Source organism: Emys orbicularis, chromosome 6 (assembly GCF_028017835.1).
Source record: "Emys orbicularis isolate rEmyOrb1 chromosome 6, rEmyOrb1.hap1, whole genome shotgun sequence".
Taxonomy (NCBI): domain Eukaryota; kingdom Metazoa; phylum Chordata; order Testudines; family Emydidae; genus Emys; species Emys orbicularis.
Genome location: NC_088688.1, coordinates 5,196,101 through 5,215,433, shown reverse-complemented (window position 1 = coordinate 5,215,433; position 19,333 = coordinate 5,196,101). Strand labels below are relative to the sequence as shown.

Genomic DNA, 19,333 nt, shown 5'->3' with positions numbered 1-19,333 from the left:
TCAGTTGAATGCGTATTAGCTGGCCACTGGCAGACATGCACTGATCAGTAATAACTGTTTGTACACCAGTTAAGAGTGGGGACAGGATTACCACCAGCGAGCATGGTCCAAACTCGTCTAGTATTTTGCCTATTGTATAGACACATTCCATAGGCCAAAGAGCTTAAAACCAGAAAACCCACAGGAAAACTTTTCCTTCCAGAAGAACATTTTATGTTTGCTCCAGATCCTATCTGTTTGTTAATGGCAGAGACAAAAGAAGCAGACAAAGAACAGTATCAGAGAAGGGGAAGACAAAAGAATCAGCAAGCAAAATATACCGCAGATGCAGGTTTGCTGTTAATTTACTAAAGTGATTCCAGTCTAATTTTGTATCCAGTTTTACAAACTGAAAGGTTACCATTTTTCACTCCTCTCAGGTTCCTGTTTCTATCTTACTGACCTTGTTCTTATTGTTGAATGCCAGTGCTCGGACTTTACAATTGTCTGGATTGGTGTTCTCCTTGGGGATATCTTTCAGTGCCCTGTGTGTTATGTGAGCATAGACAGGGACTCGAGAGAGGTTGTGCCTGGCATCGCTTTTAGTCAGCACATCCTCTGTCACCTCCCAGAGACCCATCGAGCCATCCCGGGAACCTGAATAGAAAGGACATAGCAGCATGCGTTAGGCATACAAAATTTCCCTATTGAAGACGGAACTTCAGTCAAGCAAGTAAGACATGGCCCTGACAAGGGAAGAATAAAGTACTGTTAGTTTAATCTAACTGAACACATTGTTGGTCTTTAAGTATTAATAAAGTCTAATAAAAGTATGATATTTGAAAGCAGTCAAATTTAGAAAGATAATTGGGTTCATTAAAACTTGCCAATGGCTACATACATTTTAAAGCAGCTCAATCAAATCGAGCTATTCTGAGATATACAAGCAGTAAACAGGACCATCAAACTGGAGCGATCATCTTCAGAGAACATACAACTAGCAGCAGCTTAGAGGTGGCTGGAACAGCAAGGTCTAGTCTACATAGTTGCACTGGTTTAACTAAAGGTGCATTTTCAAATGGGGTTAATTAAACCAGTGGAAAAACCCTGAATGAACACTCAAGTAGGTTTAAACTTGGCAGTATATTTACAGGTGCAAACTAAACAGACATCAGTTTTAAACAAACATAAGTGTTCAAACAGTGGCTTGCATTGTTTTAACTAAACCTGTTTTTAAACTGATTTTGGTTAAACCTGTGCATCTTGTGTGTTTAGACAAGCCCTGAATGTGTCCAGGAACTCAGATGGTAAGAGACTGAGCAAGCATAATCTTCAGACTAGCAACTATTTTATTTCTCTCTATTGGGTCTGCAGACACCAGTCAGCAAGACCATCCTTCTTATAGTCTCTGATGACACTAGACAAGAGTGGATAAAATCTTTTTTTTTTTTTTAAATAAAAAAATCCATTTTGTAAAAAATGTAATTTATACCAAGTTTTTCTTTTAAAAAACTAAACTGCTTAAAATGAAGTCTGAATTTAATACAAAATATGTTAAGGCCTAAACTTATTACAATCTCTTAAAAAAATATGCTAAATCCATGAACCTCTATCAAAAAATTGCAGTTAAATGCTGCTTTCCTATATAGAGAAAGAATCAGGGGGAAAAAAAAACCTAACTTTTGAGGTCAAGCTTTATAAATAGGGCACAATAGGTCATATACTGTATTAAGAGTTTGATCCTGTGTGGGGCGCAGGGGCTGTGCCACTTGGCACAAGAGACTGGCAAAGTCATCATAGGTGTTGAGACCCAGCCTAGGACTCCAGGAGACACCATCATATATCTCATTATTATCACTGCCTGAGCCCATCAAGGTGGTGCCATATTCCTATTTTACAGCTTCTCCTTAACTGAGATCAGATTGGCTGAGTTCTCAAATTATGAATATCTATGACTCCACCCACCATGGAAACTCTCTCTCCAGCTCCTGGAAAAACACTGATCTGCCCACTAACTACCAAGCCCTCGCCTTCTTGGCACGTCAAGTAAATGGCCTTGCCTTGCCCTGTCTCCTTGCACTACAAGCAAACAGAAATCCATTAATTTCTCGACTGCCTCCCTCAGCTTCTAAACAAATAAAATACTGCAGTGCAAAAGGTGTGTGGGTTACACAAACAGAAATCTTAGTTTGTTGTTCTTTTGTATTTCTTACAAAAGGGGAGGAGTGGGGAAGGGAGTTATGTAACAAGGAAGGAGGACCAGAGTACACAACCAGAAAGGAGCAAGAATGGTGTCAAATCAAGACACTGGGAAGAAGGGACAACATTCTTCAGAGTGCAGCCTGCAGCACTGATTTCAACACCTGGGAACTGGAGAAAAACTGCCACGGCTGCAGGTTGTAAAACAAACCCCGTATAGGAATATTTTACAAGAAATTCCTGTACCTTTGTGTAAAAAAGGAACACATGCCAAATGTAAACAATGCAAGGAAGAGATGCAAGGCCTGATTGTGAGAATGAAACAATATGAAAAATGCTCTTAAAAAGGCAATGACTGAAAATGATATTGACATGTCTGAATAATATGGATCAGCCGGTCAGTAAACCTATTCTGGCACCATTCTTACAGACTGCCTACCATGTCTTACTATGCTAATAAAGGATAACACTGATTATTGCCATGCATGTGTGTTTTGGGTGGATTACTGATGAATTTCAAAACATAACAGGCATGTTAATTTGTTGTGGGAGTATTTATCAATTAAATTTTTACTATTATTGCTGGACTTCGGAGATTATTTTAATTGCTCAATATAATCAAACATCCTAGGCAAAGATTTCCTTTTTAAAAGTTTTATTAGGCATGTATGAATTTTAACATTTAACAAGAGTTTTTTCAAGCTGTTTGGTATATTGCTAGACATAAGTGTTTAAATAGATTTAGATAATCTTTACAATTTAATTATTTTTTCTACAAAACTGGGTTTAGAATAAATTATATAATTTCAACAGTGGTACAAACAGCTGCAGTAGGAGGAATCTTTCATTTATAACTTTTTAAATTTTTTTTAAGGCAGTGCACTGAGTAACACTCAGTGAGAGTGTAACTTGTATTTACCATTTTGTTTTAGGGCCCAGCTTAGACATTAAAGGTTATGGATGTCCATCATCTGCAATGTCTGCAACTTCTGAGTCAACTGCTGGTGTCACCGGCAGTGCTGCAACTCAACTACATCACACAGTAAGTTACCTGTATCAGAAAGACTTTCTTCATCATCCAGTAAAGCTTATGGATGAGTTCATGATCAGGACCAGCCAAACTCCATAGGTGAAAAAGTTGCTCAGCTATTTATGTAACAACTTCTCTCCTTTTTTTCTTGTTGAGAACATACATTTCATTCACATGGTTCAATTATTATGACCAGCCCCCCCCCCGCACAGCAGACATTGCTGGACACCGTGTACGACAAGGAAATTGAACTGTGTGCAACAAACCTTGTCAGGAAAATTAATTAAGTCTTGATGGGTGGAGTAATGTACACAATGATCCAGTAACGTGTGCTTGTGTACCAACAAAAAGTGGGGTTCTTTCAGTGGTTCTCGACCAGGGGGTACGCGTACCCCTGGGGATATGCATACCCCTGGGGATATGCAGAGGTCTTCCAGTGGGTACATCAACTCATCTAGATATTTGCCTACTTTTACAACAGGCTACATAAAAAGCACTGCTAAGTCAGTACACACTAAAATTTCATACAATGACTTGTTTATACTGCTCTATGTACTGTACATTGAAATGCAAGTATAATGTTTGTATTCCAATTGATTGATTTTATAATTGTATGGTACAAATGAGAAAGTAAGCAATTTTTCAGTCAGTGTGCTGTGACACTTGTATTTTTAGGTCTGATTTTGTAAGCAAGTAGTTTTTAAGTGAGGTGAAACTTGGGGGTACACAAGACAACTCAGACTCCTGAAAGGGGTACAGTAATCTGGAAAGGTTGAGAACCACTTATTTTACAGAAACAATTGATACAGCTGTTACTGCTACTTCTCTTAAGTATTCTGCTGTATGAGCACATCCTGATGTAACAAACTGAACAATGTGTCAAGTGCATAGCTTTGTCACAAACAATGCTGCAAATTTGCAAAGATGACAAGAAAACTAGAAGAAAATAAATGAAAGGAACCTGAAACTTATACAGGTGCAGTGCTCTTTTGATGCACCTATTACGTATGACTCCAGAATAAAGGAAAATATTGAAATTACAAAACATTTACGGTAACAGCCATTTTGCTTCAGCAGGAGGATACAAACTAATGTACAATGGAATTCAAGTAGTTGACCATTTTCGGTTATTTATTAAGAACTGGCCTATTCTGATGACAATTTGTGAAGAAAATCAGGACACAATAGAGCTATCACAGCCAAAGTCATCAATATCTGACTAAAGAGACATGTAGAAGCTATGCTGAATATACTGAAACCTATTTCCATAGCCTAGGAAAAATTGCAGAAAGATTGCTGCTTTACTGCTGAGGCTGTGGAAATTTGGAGAGAACTTCAAGAGATACTGAAGAAAAAAATATTCAACAACAAAGTTTAATTGAAGTAAAAAAAGCAGATGGATCGAGCATTTTCTCCATCTCATTTTCATACCAATATTCTGAATCCGGTGCACCAAGGTAGATGCATAACTGCTGAAGAAGATGCTGCTGGGAGACTTGGGCATCTAATAATCACCCATCAATAATAATGAGAGACAAGGTAGGTGATGAAATATCTTTCATTAGACTGACTTCTATTAGTGGGAGAGACAAGCTGTGTGTGGCTTGAAAGCTTGTTTTTCTCTCCAACAGAAGCTGGCCCAATAAAAGCTACTACCTCATCTACCTTGTCTCTCTAATATCCTGGAACCAACATGGCTACAACTAAAATAATGTCAGGGCGGGAGGTGAACCATTCAAAATAGTACTTGTTTGCTGATGTTTTAAATAGTCACACCACTGAGCTGGTGGAAGTCACTAGCTAAGCACCAGAGTTTGTTGAAGTGTTAAACCAACTTTCGGCAGCAGTAGTCTCCTCTGCAGGCACAGAAAGTCCAAATGAAGAAAATATTCTAATTCATTCAAAATTGAGAAATCAACTGGGAATTGAAAAAGTAGAAAAACTTGTCTCTCTCTTCCAGTCTATGAATCAGAACAAGGGATGAGATGTACTAATTTTAAAAGTTTGAATGACAGCTTATGTAACTTGAGGGTATGTCTACACTACAGGATTAATTCGAATTTATATAATTCGAATTTAGGAAACCGATTTTGTAAATTCGAATGTATTCGGCCACACTAGGCACCATTAATTCGGTGGTTTGCGTCCAAGCTACCATAGTAGCATCGATTTCCAGAGCGTTGCATTGTGGGTAGCTTTTACATAGCTATCCCATAGTTCCCGCAGTCTCCACCCCCCTTGGAATTCTGGGTTGAGACCCCAGTGCATGATGGGGCAAAAAACATTGTCGCAGGTAGTTCTGGGTACAGCCTCCCCCTCCCTCCCTGAAAGCAACGGCAGACAACCATTTCGCGCCTTTTTTCCTGAGTGAACTCTGCAGACTCCATTCTGCATCAAGCATGGATCCCGTTGTGCTCCAGAACGCAGTCTTGAACATTATAAACACCTCGCGCTTTCTCGTGGAGTTTATGCTTACACAGGACCAGAAACAAGAGGCGAGGAGGAGGAGGAGGCGGCGATTGCAGCGCAGCGACCAGCGTGATGAGGACATGGACACGGACACAGAATTCTCTGAGACCGCGGGCCCCGGTGCTTTGGAGATTATGATGTTAATGGGCCAGGTTATAGGCTTTGAACGCCGATTCTGGGCCCGGGAAACAAGCACAGACTGGTGGGACCGCATAGTGTTGCAGGTGTGGGACGATTCCCAGTGGCTGAGAAACTTTCGCATGCGTAAGGGCACTTTCATGGAACTTTGTGACTTGCTTTCCCCTGCCCTGAAGCGCCAGAATACCAAGATGAGAGCAGCCCTCACAGTTGAGAAGCGAGTGGCGATAGCCCTGTGGAAGCTTGCAACGCCAGACAGCTACCGGTCAGTCGGGAATCAATTTGGAGTGGGCAAATCTACTGTGGGGGCTGCTGTGATGCAAGTAGCCAAAGCAATCACGGAGGTGCTGCTACGAAAGGTAGTGACTCTGGGAAATGTGCAGGTCATAGTGGATGGCTTTGCTGCAATGGGATTCCCTAACTGTGGTGGGGCAATAGATGGAACCCATATTCCTATCTTGGCACCGGAGCACCAGGGTACCCAGTACATAAACCGCAAGGGGTACTTCTCAATGGTGCTGCAAGCACTTGTGGATCACAAGGGACGTTTCACCAACATCCATGTGGGCTGGCCGGGAAGGGTTCATGACGCTCGCGTCTTCAGGAACACCAATCTGTTTAAACGGCTGCAGCAAGGGACTTACTTTCCGGACCAGAAAATAACCGTGGGGGATGTTGAAATGCCAATTGTTATTCTTGGGGACCCAGCCTACCCCTTAATGCCATGGCTCATGAAGCCATACACAGGCAGCCTGGACAGGAGTCAGGAGTTGTTCAACTACAGGCTGAGCAAGTGCAGAATGGTGGTAGAATGTGCATTTGGCCGTTTAAAAGGTCGCTGGCGATCCTTATTGACTCGCTCAGACCTCAGCCAAACCAATATCCCCATTGTTATTACTGCTTGCTGTGTGCTTCACAATCTCTGTGAGAGCAAGGGGGAGACCTTTATGGCAGGGTGGGAGGCTGAGGCAAATCGCCTGGCTGCTGATTACTCGCAGCCAGACACCAGGGCGATTAGAAGAGCACACGATGAAGCGCTGCGCATTAGGGAAGCTTTGAAAACCAGTTTCATGACTGGCCAGGCTACAGTGTGAAATTTATGTTTGTTTATCCTTCCTGAAAACCCGCCCCCTTTATTGACTCATTCTCTGTAAGGAACCCACCCTCCCCCTTCCCCCAGCTTGCTTTCAAAGGAAATAAAGTCACCATTGTTTAAAAATCATTTATTCTTTATGAATTGATTATAAAAAGAGGGAGAGAACCTGAGTGGGGTTTGGGAGGAGGATCAGCGGGAAGGAAAAGCCCAGTAAAAAAAGGTTAAGAAAATGGCAGCCTTTTGCTTGGGCTGTCCACTGGGGTGGAATGGGAGGGTGTACGGAGCCTCCCCCCCCCCGTGTTCTTACACATCTGGGTGTGGAGGCTATGGAAAATGGTGAGGAGGTAGGGGGGTTATACAGGGGCTGTAGCGGCACAGAACCTGAGTGGGGTTTGGGAGGAGGATCTGCGGGAAGGAAAAGCCCAGTAAAAAAAGGTTAAAAAAATGGCAGCCTTTTGCTTGGGCTGTCCACTGGGGTGGAATGGGAGGGTGTACGGAGCCTCCCCCCCCGTGTTCTTACACGTCTGGGTGTGGAGGCTATGGAACATGGTGAGGAGGTAGGGGGGTTATACAGGGGCTGTAGCGGCACTCGGTTCTCCAGCAGCCGTTCCTGAAGCTCCACCAGACGCCGGAGCATGTCTGTTTGCTCACGCAGCAGCCCCAGCGTTGCTTCCCGACTCCTCTGATCTTCCTGCCGCCACCTCTCATCTCGAGCGTCTCTCCTCTCCTCACGTTGGTCCCTCCTGTCCTCACGTTGGTCCCTCATGTCCTCACGTTGGTCCCTCCTGTCCTCACGGTCACTGGCTTCTTTCCTATACTTGCAAACCGTCTCCTTCCACTCATTCAGATGAGCTCTTTCATTCCTGGTGGATTGCATGATTTCGGAAAACATCTCTTCTCTCGTTTTTTTTTTACGACGCCTTATCTGGGATAGCCTTCGGGAAGGAGGAGGGAGGCTTGAAACATTTGCACCTGCTGGAGGGAGTGAAAAAAGGAGAGAATTTTTTTAAAAGATACATTTTTCAGAACAATGCTTATACTCTTTCACGGTGTATACTATTCACATTACATAGCACATGTGATTTCTGTGCAAGGTCGCATTTTGCCTCTTAATATTGAGTGCCTGTGGCTTTGCTGCTAGAGATCACAGACGCAGGTCGGGGAAACAGAATTCACCTTGCATGCTGCCATGGTAAGCCACTGTCTTTAGGCTTCTGCGCCCTGCTTTCCCACATACCAAGCAAAGCCCGTTGTGCTGCAGTTTTCCTGTTAGCTTGTTTTCTGCTGCTGAAGGTTAACACCCCCCCCCCATCCAATTCTCTGGGATGAGTGCTTTATCCCTCCCCCCACCGCGTGGCTGGTATCAGGGAAGATCCCTGCAGGAACCAAACTAACACCCCCCCCCCACCCGCCATGAATTCTCTGGGATGAGTGCTTTATCCCTCCCCCCACCGCGTGGCTGGTATCAGGGAAGATCCCTGCAGGAACCAAACTAACACCACCACCCCACCCGCCATGAATTCTCTGGGATGAGTGCTTTATCCCTCCCCCCACCGCGTGGCTGGTATCAGGGAAGATCCCTGCAGGAACCAAACTAACACCCCCCCCCCACCCGCCATGAATTCTCTGGGATGAGTGCTTTATCCCTCCCCCCACCGCGTGGCTGGTATCAGGGAAGATCCCTGCAGGAACCAAACTAACACCACCACCCCACCCGCCATGAATTCTCTGGGATGAGTGCTTTATCCCTCCCCCCACCGCGTGGCTGGTATCAGGGAAGATCCCTGCAGGAACCAAACTAACACCCCCCCCCCCCCCACCCGCCATGAATTCTCTGGGATGAGTGCTTTATCCCTCCCCCCACCGCCTGGCTGGTATCAGGGAAGATCCCTGCTAGCAAAACGCGAAAAGCTCTGGGCCAATCCTCCCCCCCCCCTTGCACTTGGCTAAATGCAGGGAAGGATTTCTTTTCAGCCACAGGCAAACAGCCCAGTAGGAACGGCCACCTCAGTCCCCTTAATTAAATTCCCTTATTTCAACCAGGTTACCCTAAGCGATATCACTCTCCTGAGGATTACACAGCAAGATAAAGAACGGATGTTGCTTGAATGCCAGCAAACACCGGGACCATACGCTGCCAGGCTCTGTCAGGCAATGATACCAGATTACTTGCTACTAGCATGGCGTGGTCAAGTGTCCTACCATGGAGGACGGAATAAGGCTGCACTGCCCAGAAACCTTGTGGCAAGGCTTTTGGAGTACCTCCAGGAGAGCTTCATGGAGATGTCCCTGGAGGATTTCCGCTCCATCCCCAGACATGTTAACAGACTTTTCCAGTAGCTGTACTGGCTGCGAATGCATCCCAAGTGCTCAGGGCAAATTAATCATTAAAAATGCTTGCTTTTAAACCATGTTTTATATTTTAAAAGGTAAACTCACCTGAGGTCCCTTCCATGGGGTCATGGTCTTGGGTGCTGGCTTGGGAGGCTTGGGAGGGTACTTCAGTCAGGGTGAGAAACAGTTCCTGGCTGTTGGGGAGAACGGAGAGCTGGGTGCTCTCTGCCAGCTCGTCCTCCTCCTCCTCCTCCTCTTCCCCTTCCGCGGAATCATCAGGTGTCCCTGATGAGATTATCCCCAGCTCGGAATCCACAGTCAGAGGTGGGGTAGTGGTGGCGGCCCCCCCTAGAAATGCATTTAGCTCAGCGTAGAAGCGGCATGTCCGCGGCTCTGACCCGGAGCGACCGTTTGCCTCCTTTGCTTTTTGATAGGCTTGTCTGAGCTCCTTGACTTTCACGCGGCACTGATCTGTGTCCCTATTGTGGCCTCTCTCCATCATGCCCTTGGAAATTTTTTCATAAGTTTTGGCATTTCGTCTTTTCGAACGCAGTTCAGCTAGCACTGAATCCTCTCCCCATATAGAGATCAAATCCAGTACCTCCTGTACGGTCCATGCTGGTGCTCTTTTTCGATTATCAGCCTGCATGGTTACCTGTGCTGATGAGCTCTCTGTGGTCACCTGTGCTCTCCACGCTGTGCAAACAGGAAATGAAATTCAAATGTTCCCGGGGCTTTTCCTGTCCACCTGGCCAGTGCATGCGAGTTCAGATTGCTGGCCAGAGCGGTCACAATGGTGCACTGTGGGATAGCTCCTGGAGGCCAATAACATCGAATTGCGGCCACACTAACGCTAATTCGAATTGACAAATTCGATTTTGGCGCTACTCCGCTCGTCGGGGTGGAGTACAGAAATCGAATTAAAGGGCCCTTTAATTCGAATTAAATGGCTTCGTTGTGTGGACGGTTCCAGAGTTAATTCGAATTAAAGCCACTAAATCCGAATTAAAGGTGTAGTGTAGACCAGGCCTAAGAGACTGTTGTCTCATGTTCAAGAGACTTAGACGAGTAGAAACTTAAGCTCCAGTCACTTTCACTTAGTGAAATTTGAAAATTTTTCAAGGTGACCTGAAGCAATCAGTTTAATTCACTGACTATTGTTAATCCCTCTGTTCCTTTAGCTGTAAATGTGGGACATGTTTTGATAAGAAAAGTTTAGGTATCCAAAACATTTAAGTTTGTTTTGTTCCATAAAAATAAGTTTTATATGCTGTTGTGTGTTTAAATTCCAATTACCAGCCTACTGCAATTTGACACAAATCAAAAAGTTAATTACCTAATAGACAATATATAATCCACCATTTTCTAACCTACTAAAAATGTACAATTAATAAGAATCTGAAAATATTAAGCTATACAATTGCTTAAATAAATGTATTACATTACAGTGCACCCTCTTAAGTGGCAAAAAGATGTACCAAATTAACATAAAGGCTCTACTGACTTGGAAATCAACATGTTTTAATGATTATGCCAACCAATGAGAATGCACTTTTTTAGAAAACAAGTACAAATGGAAAAATTGATTAAAACGGATGATTTAAATAGAGGCTTTCCACTTGATAATTTAAATCATCATTTAAACAATGATTTAAAGTCACCTTGATTTAAATTAGTCCACGCTGACACTAGAGGAGCACAGGAACGGAGTTCTTATTCCCAGCCCTGAGACCCAATCCCTCTGGGCCTTGGACAACTCACTTCCATCTGTGCCTCAGTTTTGCCATCTGTACCTCTCCTTCTTTGCCTATACAATATGGATAACAACTCCTGCCCGGTTCATGTGTAGGGCAGTGTAAATTTTTAAGAAAATTCATAACAGCATTAATGGCAAAGTATGGAATTTCACAGTTTGCATGGAATGACGTTTACAAGTAAATTCAATAAAATTCATTCCGTCCTTAAAATTGACTAAGTAATTTTTTGAATTCTAAATTTGCAGATGTTTTCCTTTTTTTAAAAAATGTCAAAGATCACAGTGTGGGGGTGGGGTGTATTTTCATGATTTCTGTGCCCTCTGTGAATGTGTGATTTACAAAGGGCTCTGTTCATGTGAGTGTCCCTTTGAAGCTGGAAAGAGCAAGTAAGGATCAATACCCCTCGAAATTATAGCCTTTGGTACACTCTCTTTTTTATTTTTAAAGTACACCTCTACCTTGATAGAACGCTGTCCTCGGGAGCCAAAAAAAAAAGCTTACAGCATTATAGGTGAAACCGTGTTATAGCGAACTTGCTTTGACCCGCCGGAGTGCGCAGCCCCGCCCCCCCGGAGCGCTGCTTTACCGCGTTATATCCGAATTCGTGTTATATCGGGTCACGTTATATTGGGGTAGAGGTGTGTAAAATGGATTCTGAGTCATCCAGACATGGCAGTATCCAGGCATGACATCATTGGCTCAACATATTTTGTCTTTTACCATCAAATAAATCCCATCAGCTCCCACTAATGCTCATTACTGACAATCACAGTAAAGGGCTTCCCAATAACATTTTATCATACAAGTGTCCTACCACTCAATTAATTTATACGGTCCTGGCTTTTAAATGGAGCATAATCTTGTTTGTTATGGAGATTTAAAATTCAATAGTACCCCCATTAATTTCTAAACACCCTGATACACTTTATAAAGAAGCTGTTCTTTTTATTACTGCTAACAGAGAAATGTGTCACTGTATCTTGTTAAACTGGTTAGCCCTGAAGCCAAGGGGAGAATTCCATTTGTCACCCTAGGCTTATAAGTATCATCTAGAGAATTATTCATCCTATCAGAAACTCTTATCAAGGAAGAGCCTATTGTTCGCCTATAATGGGAGACTTATTCTTCCTTCAAAGCTGCTTTAGGTCAAAAGAGATTTAGTTTATGTCTATGAACTCCTTGAATAAGACACTCCACACACTTGGGTGGAGGTTGACCCTTGCATCGTTCTTGCTGGTGTTTAGATAAAGTGACACGGAAAGTCAACCCTCCAGCCCTCTCTGGAGCAGGATACAAAAAGGCCTCCCCTGAGTGTTCACATGAGACATCAGAGACTGGCAGGCCTCTAATCCCAAACTGGGGGAAGTGGCTGGCAATCTGACCTGACCTGCAGTGGGACCAATAGCTCCTTTCCCTGAGAGGAAAAGATGTTTAATCTGCCTCCCAGAAGGTGGTGTGAAATTTCGCCTTCAGTTTCTCGACCTACATAGAGGCATGTGGTAACTCCTCCCCCAGCTTTATTTCAAATATTTCTGCTTCTCGACTTTAATGGCCAAATATAATTAGTTTCATATTTGTAGGGTTTATTAATTCTCCTTCTGCATCGTTTTATCCGTGGCATTTTCTGCACCAGGATCCACAGGTAAACAAGCTCTCCGGAACATACTTGGCAAGCTGACTAAAATTTTAAATACAGTATTTATGCTCGGATTTGTTGCCTTAGTGACATGTCCAGACAGCAGAACCTGTATGCCCCATGGACACATGCCAAAGAGCCAACCTGAAGCGTCACATGGTATAAGTGATGTGGCAGGCTCTCTTCCCCTGAATGCACAACGATGAAGCTATGTGGGGATAACAAACAGGGTAAAACAATCATGTACTAGGTGTCTTGTTGCTCTGCTGTTCCCTTCTCTCTCTCCATCAAGCATCCTCAGTAATATCTGTTCTTTTCTCCAACTTTACTAGTTTGCTTTTCTTGAGACGCTTCCCACTGTGTGGACACTCTCCTCTTCCTCCCCCCCCTCTCCCCAAATCTAGGCTCATTGAAGGCTGAGACCAATAGTAAAGGAAAGCTATAATCAGCTAGAAAGAAGTGTGAAAGCAAGACTAGTCTCCCTGCAAGACCAATGCCGTTCAGAGTTGACCCAAGATTGAAAATAAGCAGCTTTAAAATGCACCACTGAGGCTGCAGGTGGTTTTGGGTGGAGCTGCACCCACAGTCGAGCCCAAATCTCCCTCTACATACAGAGGAATGGTATCCAATATCTAATGACTACAAAGAGATTTATTAAATGGTATTAAACCTTACCTACTAAAGGAGCACAATCAAGTACTGCACCTCATTGTTCAGTGTTGAAGAGAACATGTTCCTGGAGACTTCCCACCTCCACAATCAAGATTTGCTTTACTTTATTCAGTTTTCCAGTGACAACTTCTACAATAAGCATGGATATGCAGAAACTTTCCCTAGTGGGATACATTCTCTTCCTGATGCACACTAACAACTAGGTTAGTGGGATTTAAAGGCACTCAGTATAACTACATGGGTGTGGAGTTTTGGGGTTATTTTTAAAGCATGATTTAATTATTTCATTGCAGGTAAAGACTTTTGCGGTCTCTAAAGAGTTTAGATACAGACCTGGTTGAGACACCATCCACATGCAATTACACACACAACATTTAGGCTCCAACTATACTTCAGGTTGAATCATGTCAATTCAGGGCTGTCTGTCATGGTTAGAGGTGCCCATGTTCTAATAAGGCTTTTTGTTTGTAGTGTGGCCAATATAGCAGTTCTACAGCCATGTTGTACCATCCACACTACAAACAAAATGCATTAGATAAAGGATGCTCCTAGCTACATCAGACAGCTTGGTGCTACCATGATTATATTTCAAGTATAGATTGTGTCTTTGTTTCACAGGTTTTAAATTGGAAGCATCATGAAAAAAATTGTGCTCCATTGTTCCTCCAACAAATACATCTTCCTGATACTCTGATCACCTCGTAAGACATCATGTACTTACACAGTAGCACTCTGGAGTCTTTCCTTCAGACACAGACATTGAACAACCACTCTCTAAAAGGCTTACGCGAAGATAAACTTACCAGAAACAGCCATAGTATCACTGATCCAGGCAATAGAAAATATCCAGTCTTTGTGTCCATCCTGAAGAGAAAAAAGGACAAATCAGCCTGTCCGATTTATCAGTGTGTATATTTTACATACCAACTGCTAGCAATGCGCAACTAGTTGTACAGTTTACCTTGAACAGGGAGTTTGGTTTTTTGTACAGCAACAAAAGGAAATCCTATTTAAAAAAAAATAGACAATTGTGATGGCAACATCACAAAACTTGCAAATTTTAGTTTATTACCTGAAACTACTTTTAACTTACTTTTTGAAATAGATTTCAAATAGATAGTGGCCCTTTAACATCAGTGGTGAGTAAAGAAGCCGCATGATGAAGATTAAACTTCATTCAGTTCCAAAATTTAAGTCTGAAGAATCAGATGTTGCACTTAGAAAAATAAATCAGACCCTATGCCACCAGCACTCCCAGCTATTTCCTGAGAAAACTACAATGCATTGGTGATCTCCCAGAAAACACCATCCTAGCCACCATGGATGTGGAGGCTCTCTACACAAACATCCCACGCACAGATGGAATACAAGCTGTCAGGAACAGTATCCCTGATGATGACACAGCACAACTTGTTACTGAGCTCTGTGACTTTATCCTCACGCACAACTATTTCAAATTTGGTGACAATATATACCTCCAGACCAGTGGCACCGCCATGGGCACCCGCATGGCCCCACAATATGCCAACATTTTTATGGCTGACCTGGAACAACGCTTCCTCAGCTCTCATCCACTCACACCCCTCCTCTACCTACGCTACATTGACGACATCTTCATCATCTGGACCCATGGGAAGGAGACTCTGGAAAAATTCCACCACGATTTCAACAGCTTCTGCCCCACCATCAACCTCAGCCTGGACCAATCTACACGGGAGGTCCACTTCCTAGACACCACAGTACAAATAAGTGATGGCCACGTTAACACCACCCTATACCGAAAACCCACCGACCGCTATGCCTACCTTCATGCCTCCAGCTTCCACCCCGGACACAGCACACGATCCATTGTCTACAGCCAAGCACTGCTCCAACCCCTCAGACAGAGACCAACACCTACAAGATCTTCACCAAGCATTCTCAAAACTACGATACCCGCACAAGGAAATAAGGAAACAAATCAACAGAGCCAGACGTGTACCCAGAAGCCTCCTGCTACAAGACAAGCCCAAGAAAGAAACCAACAGAACTCCACTGGCCATCACCTACAGTCCTCAGCTTAAACCTCTCCAACGCATCATCAGTGATCTACAGCCCATCCTGGACAATGATCCCTCGCTTTCACAGTCCTTGGGAGGCAGGCCAGTCCTCACCCACAGACAACCTGCCAACCTTAAGCATATTCTCACCAGCAACCATACACCGCACCATAACAACTCTAACTCAGGAACCAATCCATGCAATAAACCTCGATGCCAACTCTGTCTACATATCTACACCAACACCACCATCACAGGACCTAACCAGATCAGCTACAACATCACTGGTTCATTCACCTGCACATCCAACAATGTTATATATGCCATCATGTGCCAGCAATGCCCCTCTGCTATGTACATTGGCCGAACTGGACAGTCACTACGTAAAAGGATAAATGGACACAAGTCTGATATCAGGAATGGCAATATACAAAAACCTGTAGGAGAACACTTCAACCTCCCTGGCCACACAATAGCAGATGTAAAGGTAGCCATCTTACAGCAAAAAAACTTCAGGACCAGACTCCAAAGAGAAACTGCTGAGTTTCAGTTCATTTGCAAATTTGACACCATCAGATCAGGATTAAACAAAGACTGTGAATGGCTATCCAACTACAGAAGCAGTTTCTCCTCCCTTGGTGTTCACACTTCAACTGCTAGCAGAGCACCTCATCCTCCCTGATTGAACTAACCTCGTTATCTCCAGACGGATTCTTGCCAGCATATTTATACCTGCCCCTGGAAATTTCCATTACATGCATCCGACGAAGTGGGCCTTCACCCACGGAAGCTTATGCTCCAATACATCTGTTAGTCTTAAAGGTGCCACAGGACTCTCTATTGCTTTTCACATTTCCTGTGTATTTTCTCATACACACATCACTACTATTGATGTAATCGTGTTCTACATTTTATATTAAGAAGCCATTAAAAATAGTTATGTATTTACAATCCATGACACTGCAGCTCTGGAAAAATAGGTCAGGCTGGAAATATAGGTGTTCCATACACAATCGTTACCCATATAGTAAAGCTAGATAACTCAAGGGATGCCACTGTAGTTGTTCACAGAGAACTGTGGGCCTGACACTCTCTTTTGACTTCAATGGGAGTAATTCTGCGTAAGAGAGGTTAAGTCACAGTACTATGCAAATGAATAGGAAGCGATGTCCTATAAACCTTAGAAATCAGGCTACTCTGCAGTTGGTTATCACCCTAAAACAGCTACCACAGACATTCTGACCTCAGCTGCTGTGATTCATTGATGCTCATGTGAAGGTCCTGCCCAAGAACAAAGCTTTCAAGAAGACACTCCCTTTAACTTTGTTTAAGAAACTCTTTTAAAAGGTCATAAGATTTTTTTTATTATTATTATTATTAAATGGAGCATGGTACAGTTTACATCATATGCAGGCAAGAGCTACAGAGTTAGAACTAACCCACAGAGCCCAATTCTGTCCTCAGAATCCATGTGCAAGTCACACTGGCTTATAGAAGAACCATTGACCCCCCACAGTATCGTCTCACAATATAGTTTTTATGCTAAGCAGCCTGGTTTATGCCTCAGTTTACCGTGTGTGAAATTTCAGTTTTCCGTTAGCAACTTAGGATGTTGCTAATTTCTAACTAAAGGGTAACACTGGTCTCCAAAATGGGTCTGTTGGGGGATGTGGCTTACAAAGAAGCTCTTTCTACAGTGAAGCCTTTGCAAGAAGATTGCTTATTAAGGACAGAATCAAAATCCCAGGATCAGTAGAGTTGACTCATCCCTTGCACTGTTTGCCTGTTAACTCTTCCAGACTAAAAGGAATATTTTTAAGGATGTGCACAGACCACATTAAACAGGGATGTGTGTCCATATCTCCAGTGCATTCACCCTGACACTTCAATTCTGCACGAAATGAGATTTCTGACCTTGGACACTTCACTGTAATACCTACTGCAGGGGTGGACAAACTTTTTGGCCCGAGGGCCACATCTGGGTGGGGAAATTGCATACAGGGCCATGAATGTAGGGCTGGGGCAGGGGGTTGAGGTGCAGGAGGGAGTGTGGGGTGTGGGAGGGGATGTGGTGTGCAGGAAGGGGTTCAGGGCAAGGGGTAGGGGTGGAGAAAGGGTGCGGAGTGCGGGAGGGGGCTCATGGCAAGGGTTCGGAGTGCAGGAGCGGGGATCAGGGCAGGGGTTCAGAGCGCAGGAAGCTTGGGGTGCAGGGTGCAGAAGGGGTTCGGGGTGCGGACTCCAACCCGACACCACTTACCTGGAACGGGGAACTGCAGCCAATGGGAACTTCGGGTGTGGAACCCACAGGTGAGGACAGCGTGCGGAGCCCTCTGCCCCCTATCCCCCAGGGACCGCAAGGATGTGGTGCCAGCCGTTTCTGGGAGTGGCGCGGCGCCATGGGGGTGGCAATCCCGCGGGCCTGATCCAAAGCCCTGAGGGGCCAGATCCGGCCCGTGGGCTGTAGTTTGCCCACCCCGACCTACTGAGTGACGCTGTACCTTGCCCAAATACGTTAACTTACATCTCCCACACAGACGGGATCGAGTGTAGGCAGACGATAAATCGCAAGGCTGTTTGGATTGTCTCCTCCTGTAGCCAAGAGCGTCCTCGAAGGGTTTAGCTCAATTGCATGAATACCACAGCCCTGCTGGTTTACCATATCAGGTTCCCGGTCTTTCAGAATAGGAATCTTCGTAATTTGACCAGTCTGGACATCTACCACAAACAGCTGAAAGACAGATGTACATGAAGTTGTAGAGACAGAGCCATTGAACCAAAATCACGTCATAAGTTTGAAGAGAAACAAAATGGCAGGTCACTTGATCCACTCTCGATCAGAGTTATGACATTGTCGATTCTCATAATGGTGCTTAAATTCAAAGCTAAGCCACAAAAATTTATGTTCAAAGAAATGCTACAAGTGTGATTAAAAGGGACAGAGTTAAATTTTTAGCAACGGATTTTAAGGTAACTTCTTAAGTGTTACCTGTAAGAACAGAAATCCAGCACTCAAGACAAAAGTGCTAAGTTGACTGTTTCTTTAAATCCAAACATAGGACACTTAGGGTATGTCTACACTGCAATTAGACACCCTGGCCCATATGCCAGCTGGCTCAGGCTAAAGGGCTGTTGAATTGCAGAGTAGACTTTCAGCTCTTGGGCTGCAGCCTGCTGAACATCTACACTGCAATTCAACAGCCCCTTAACTTAGGCTTGCGGGGCTCAGGCTAACTGTCCCTTTTAATCACACTTGTAGCATTTCCTTGAACATACCCTTAGTATCAAAGGCTTTTAAGAAGCTGAATTAATGAAATGGGAAAAGTACAGGGAACATGTTCTGAATTTATCACTTTGCTGGACACTTCTATAATGGGGTCAGCACAAGAGTTTCTGGTGCTTAGAATGCAGTTTATATTTACGTATCATTTCTTTGTCAGTTGCCTCAGAAAACTAATAATTCTTTTCCATTCCCTAATAAGCATCAAATCATAAACATTAAGTTAAACCCATAACGTGTAATATAATTGTAGATCTTACAGTTGCTATCCCACACATCTACACATCCGTGTAAGCCAGAGAAGTCCAACTCGTTCTGTGGAGAGGGATGAAGTCCATTTTTGTTTAGGAAACAAAAGTCTAGCACTGCATACTACTTTCAATACACAACGGAGTTCCCACTGTTACCAATGGGAGTTTTGCACAGAAATCAGAGTAGAAAACAGCCTTTACAGAGTATCTGAACATCGCAACTTGTTCAGTATTTACGGTCACATTCAGCACCACTCTCCCTAGGACTATGACTATTTCTTCCCTTCCTCCAAAGTATTGTCTCCCCCTCTCATTCGTGTCCTATTTTCTTCCAGCAGGAACTCCCAATTCCCGCCCTCTTCTTTATTTCACCCATCAGCAATTAAATAAGTAGTGCAACCATGTGCACGTGCCACCACTAGGCTTGGAGGCTAGCATTGCAGTGGGATTAATGAG

At 43.8% G+C, this 19,333-nt stretch overlaps 1 protein-coding gene across 1 annotated transcript in view; it reads right to left on the bottom strand.

Moving 5' to 3' along the window:
- DCAF12 (DDB1 and CUL4 associated factor 12) overlaps positions 1–19,333 on the bottom strand; it is a 48,880-nt gene that overhangs the window by 16,586 nt on the left and 12,961 nt on the right. Inside the window, exons 3-5 of the mRNA XM_065406406.1 lie at positions 17,871–18,077; positions 14,114–14,174; positions 443–636 (exon numbers count right to left, since the gene is read on the bottom strand). Of these exons, the coding sequence (XP_065262478.1) occupies positions 443–636; positions 14,114–14,174; positions 17,871–18,077 (462 nt within the window). The remainder of the gene's footprint in view (positions 1–442; positions 637–14,113; positions 14,175–17,870; positions 18,078–19,333) is intronic.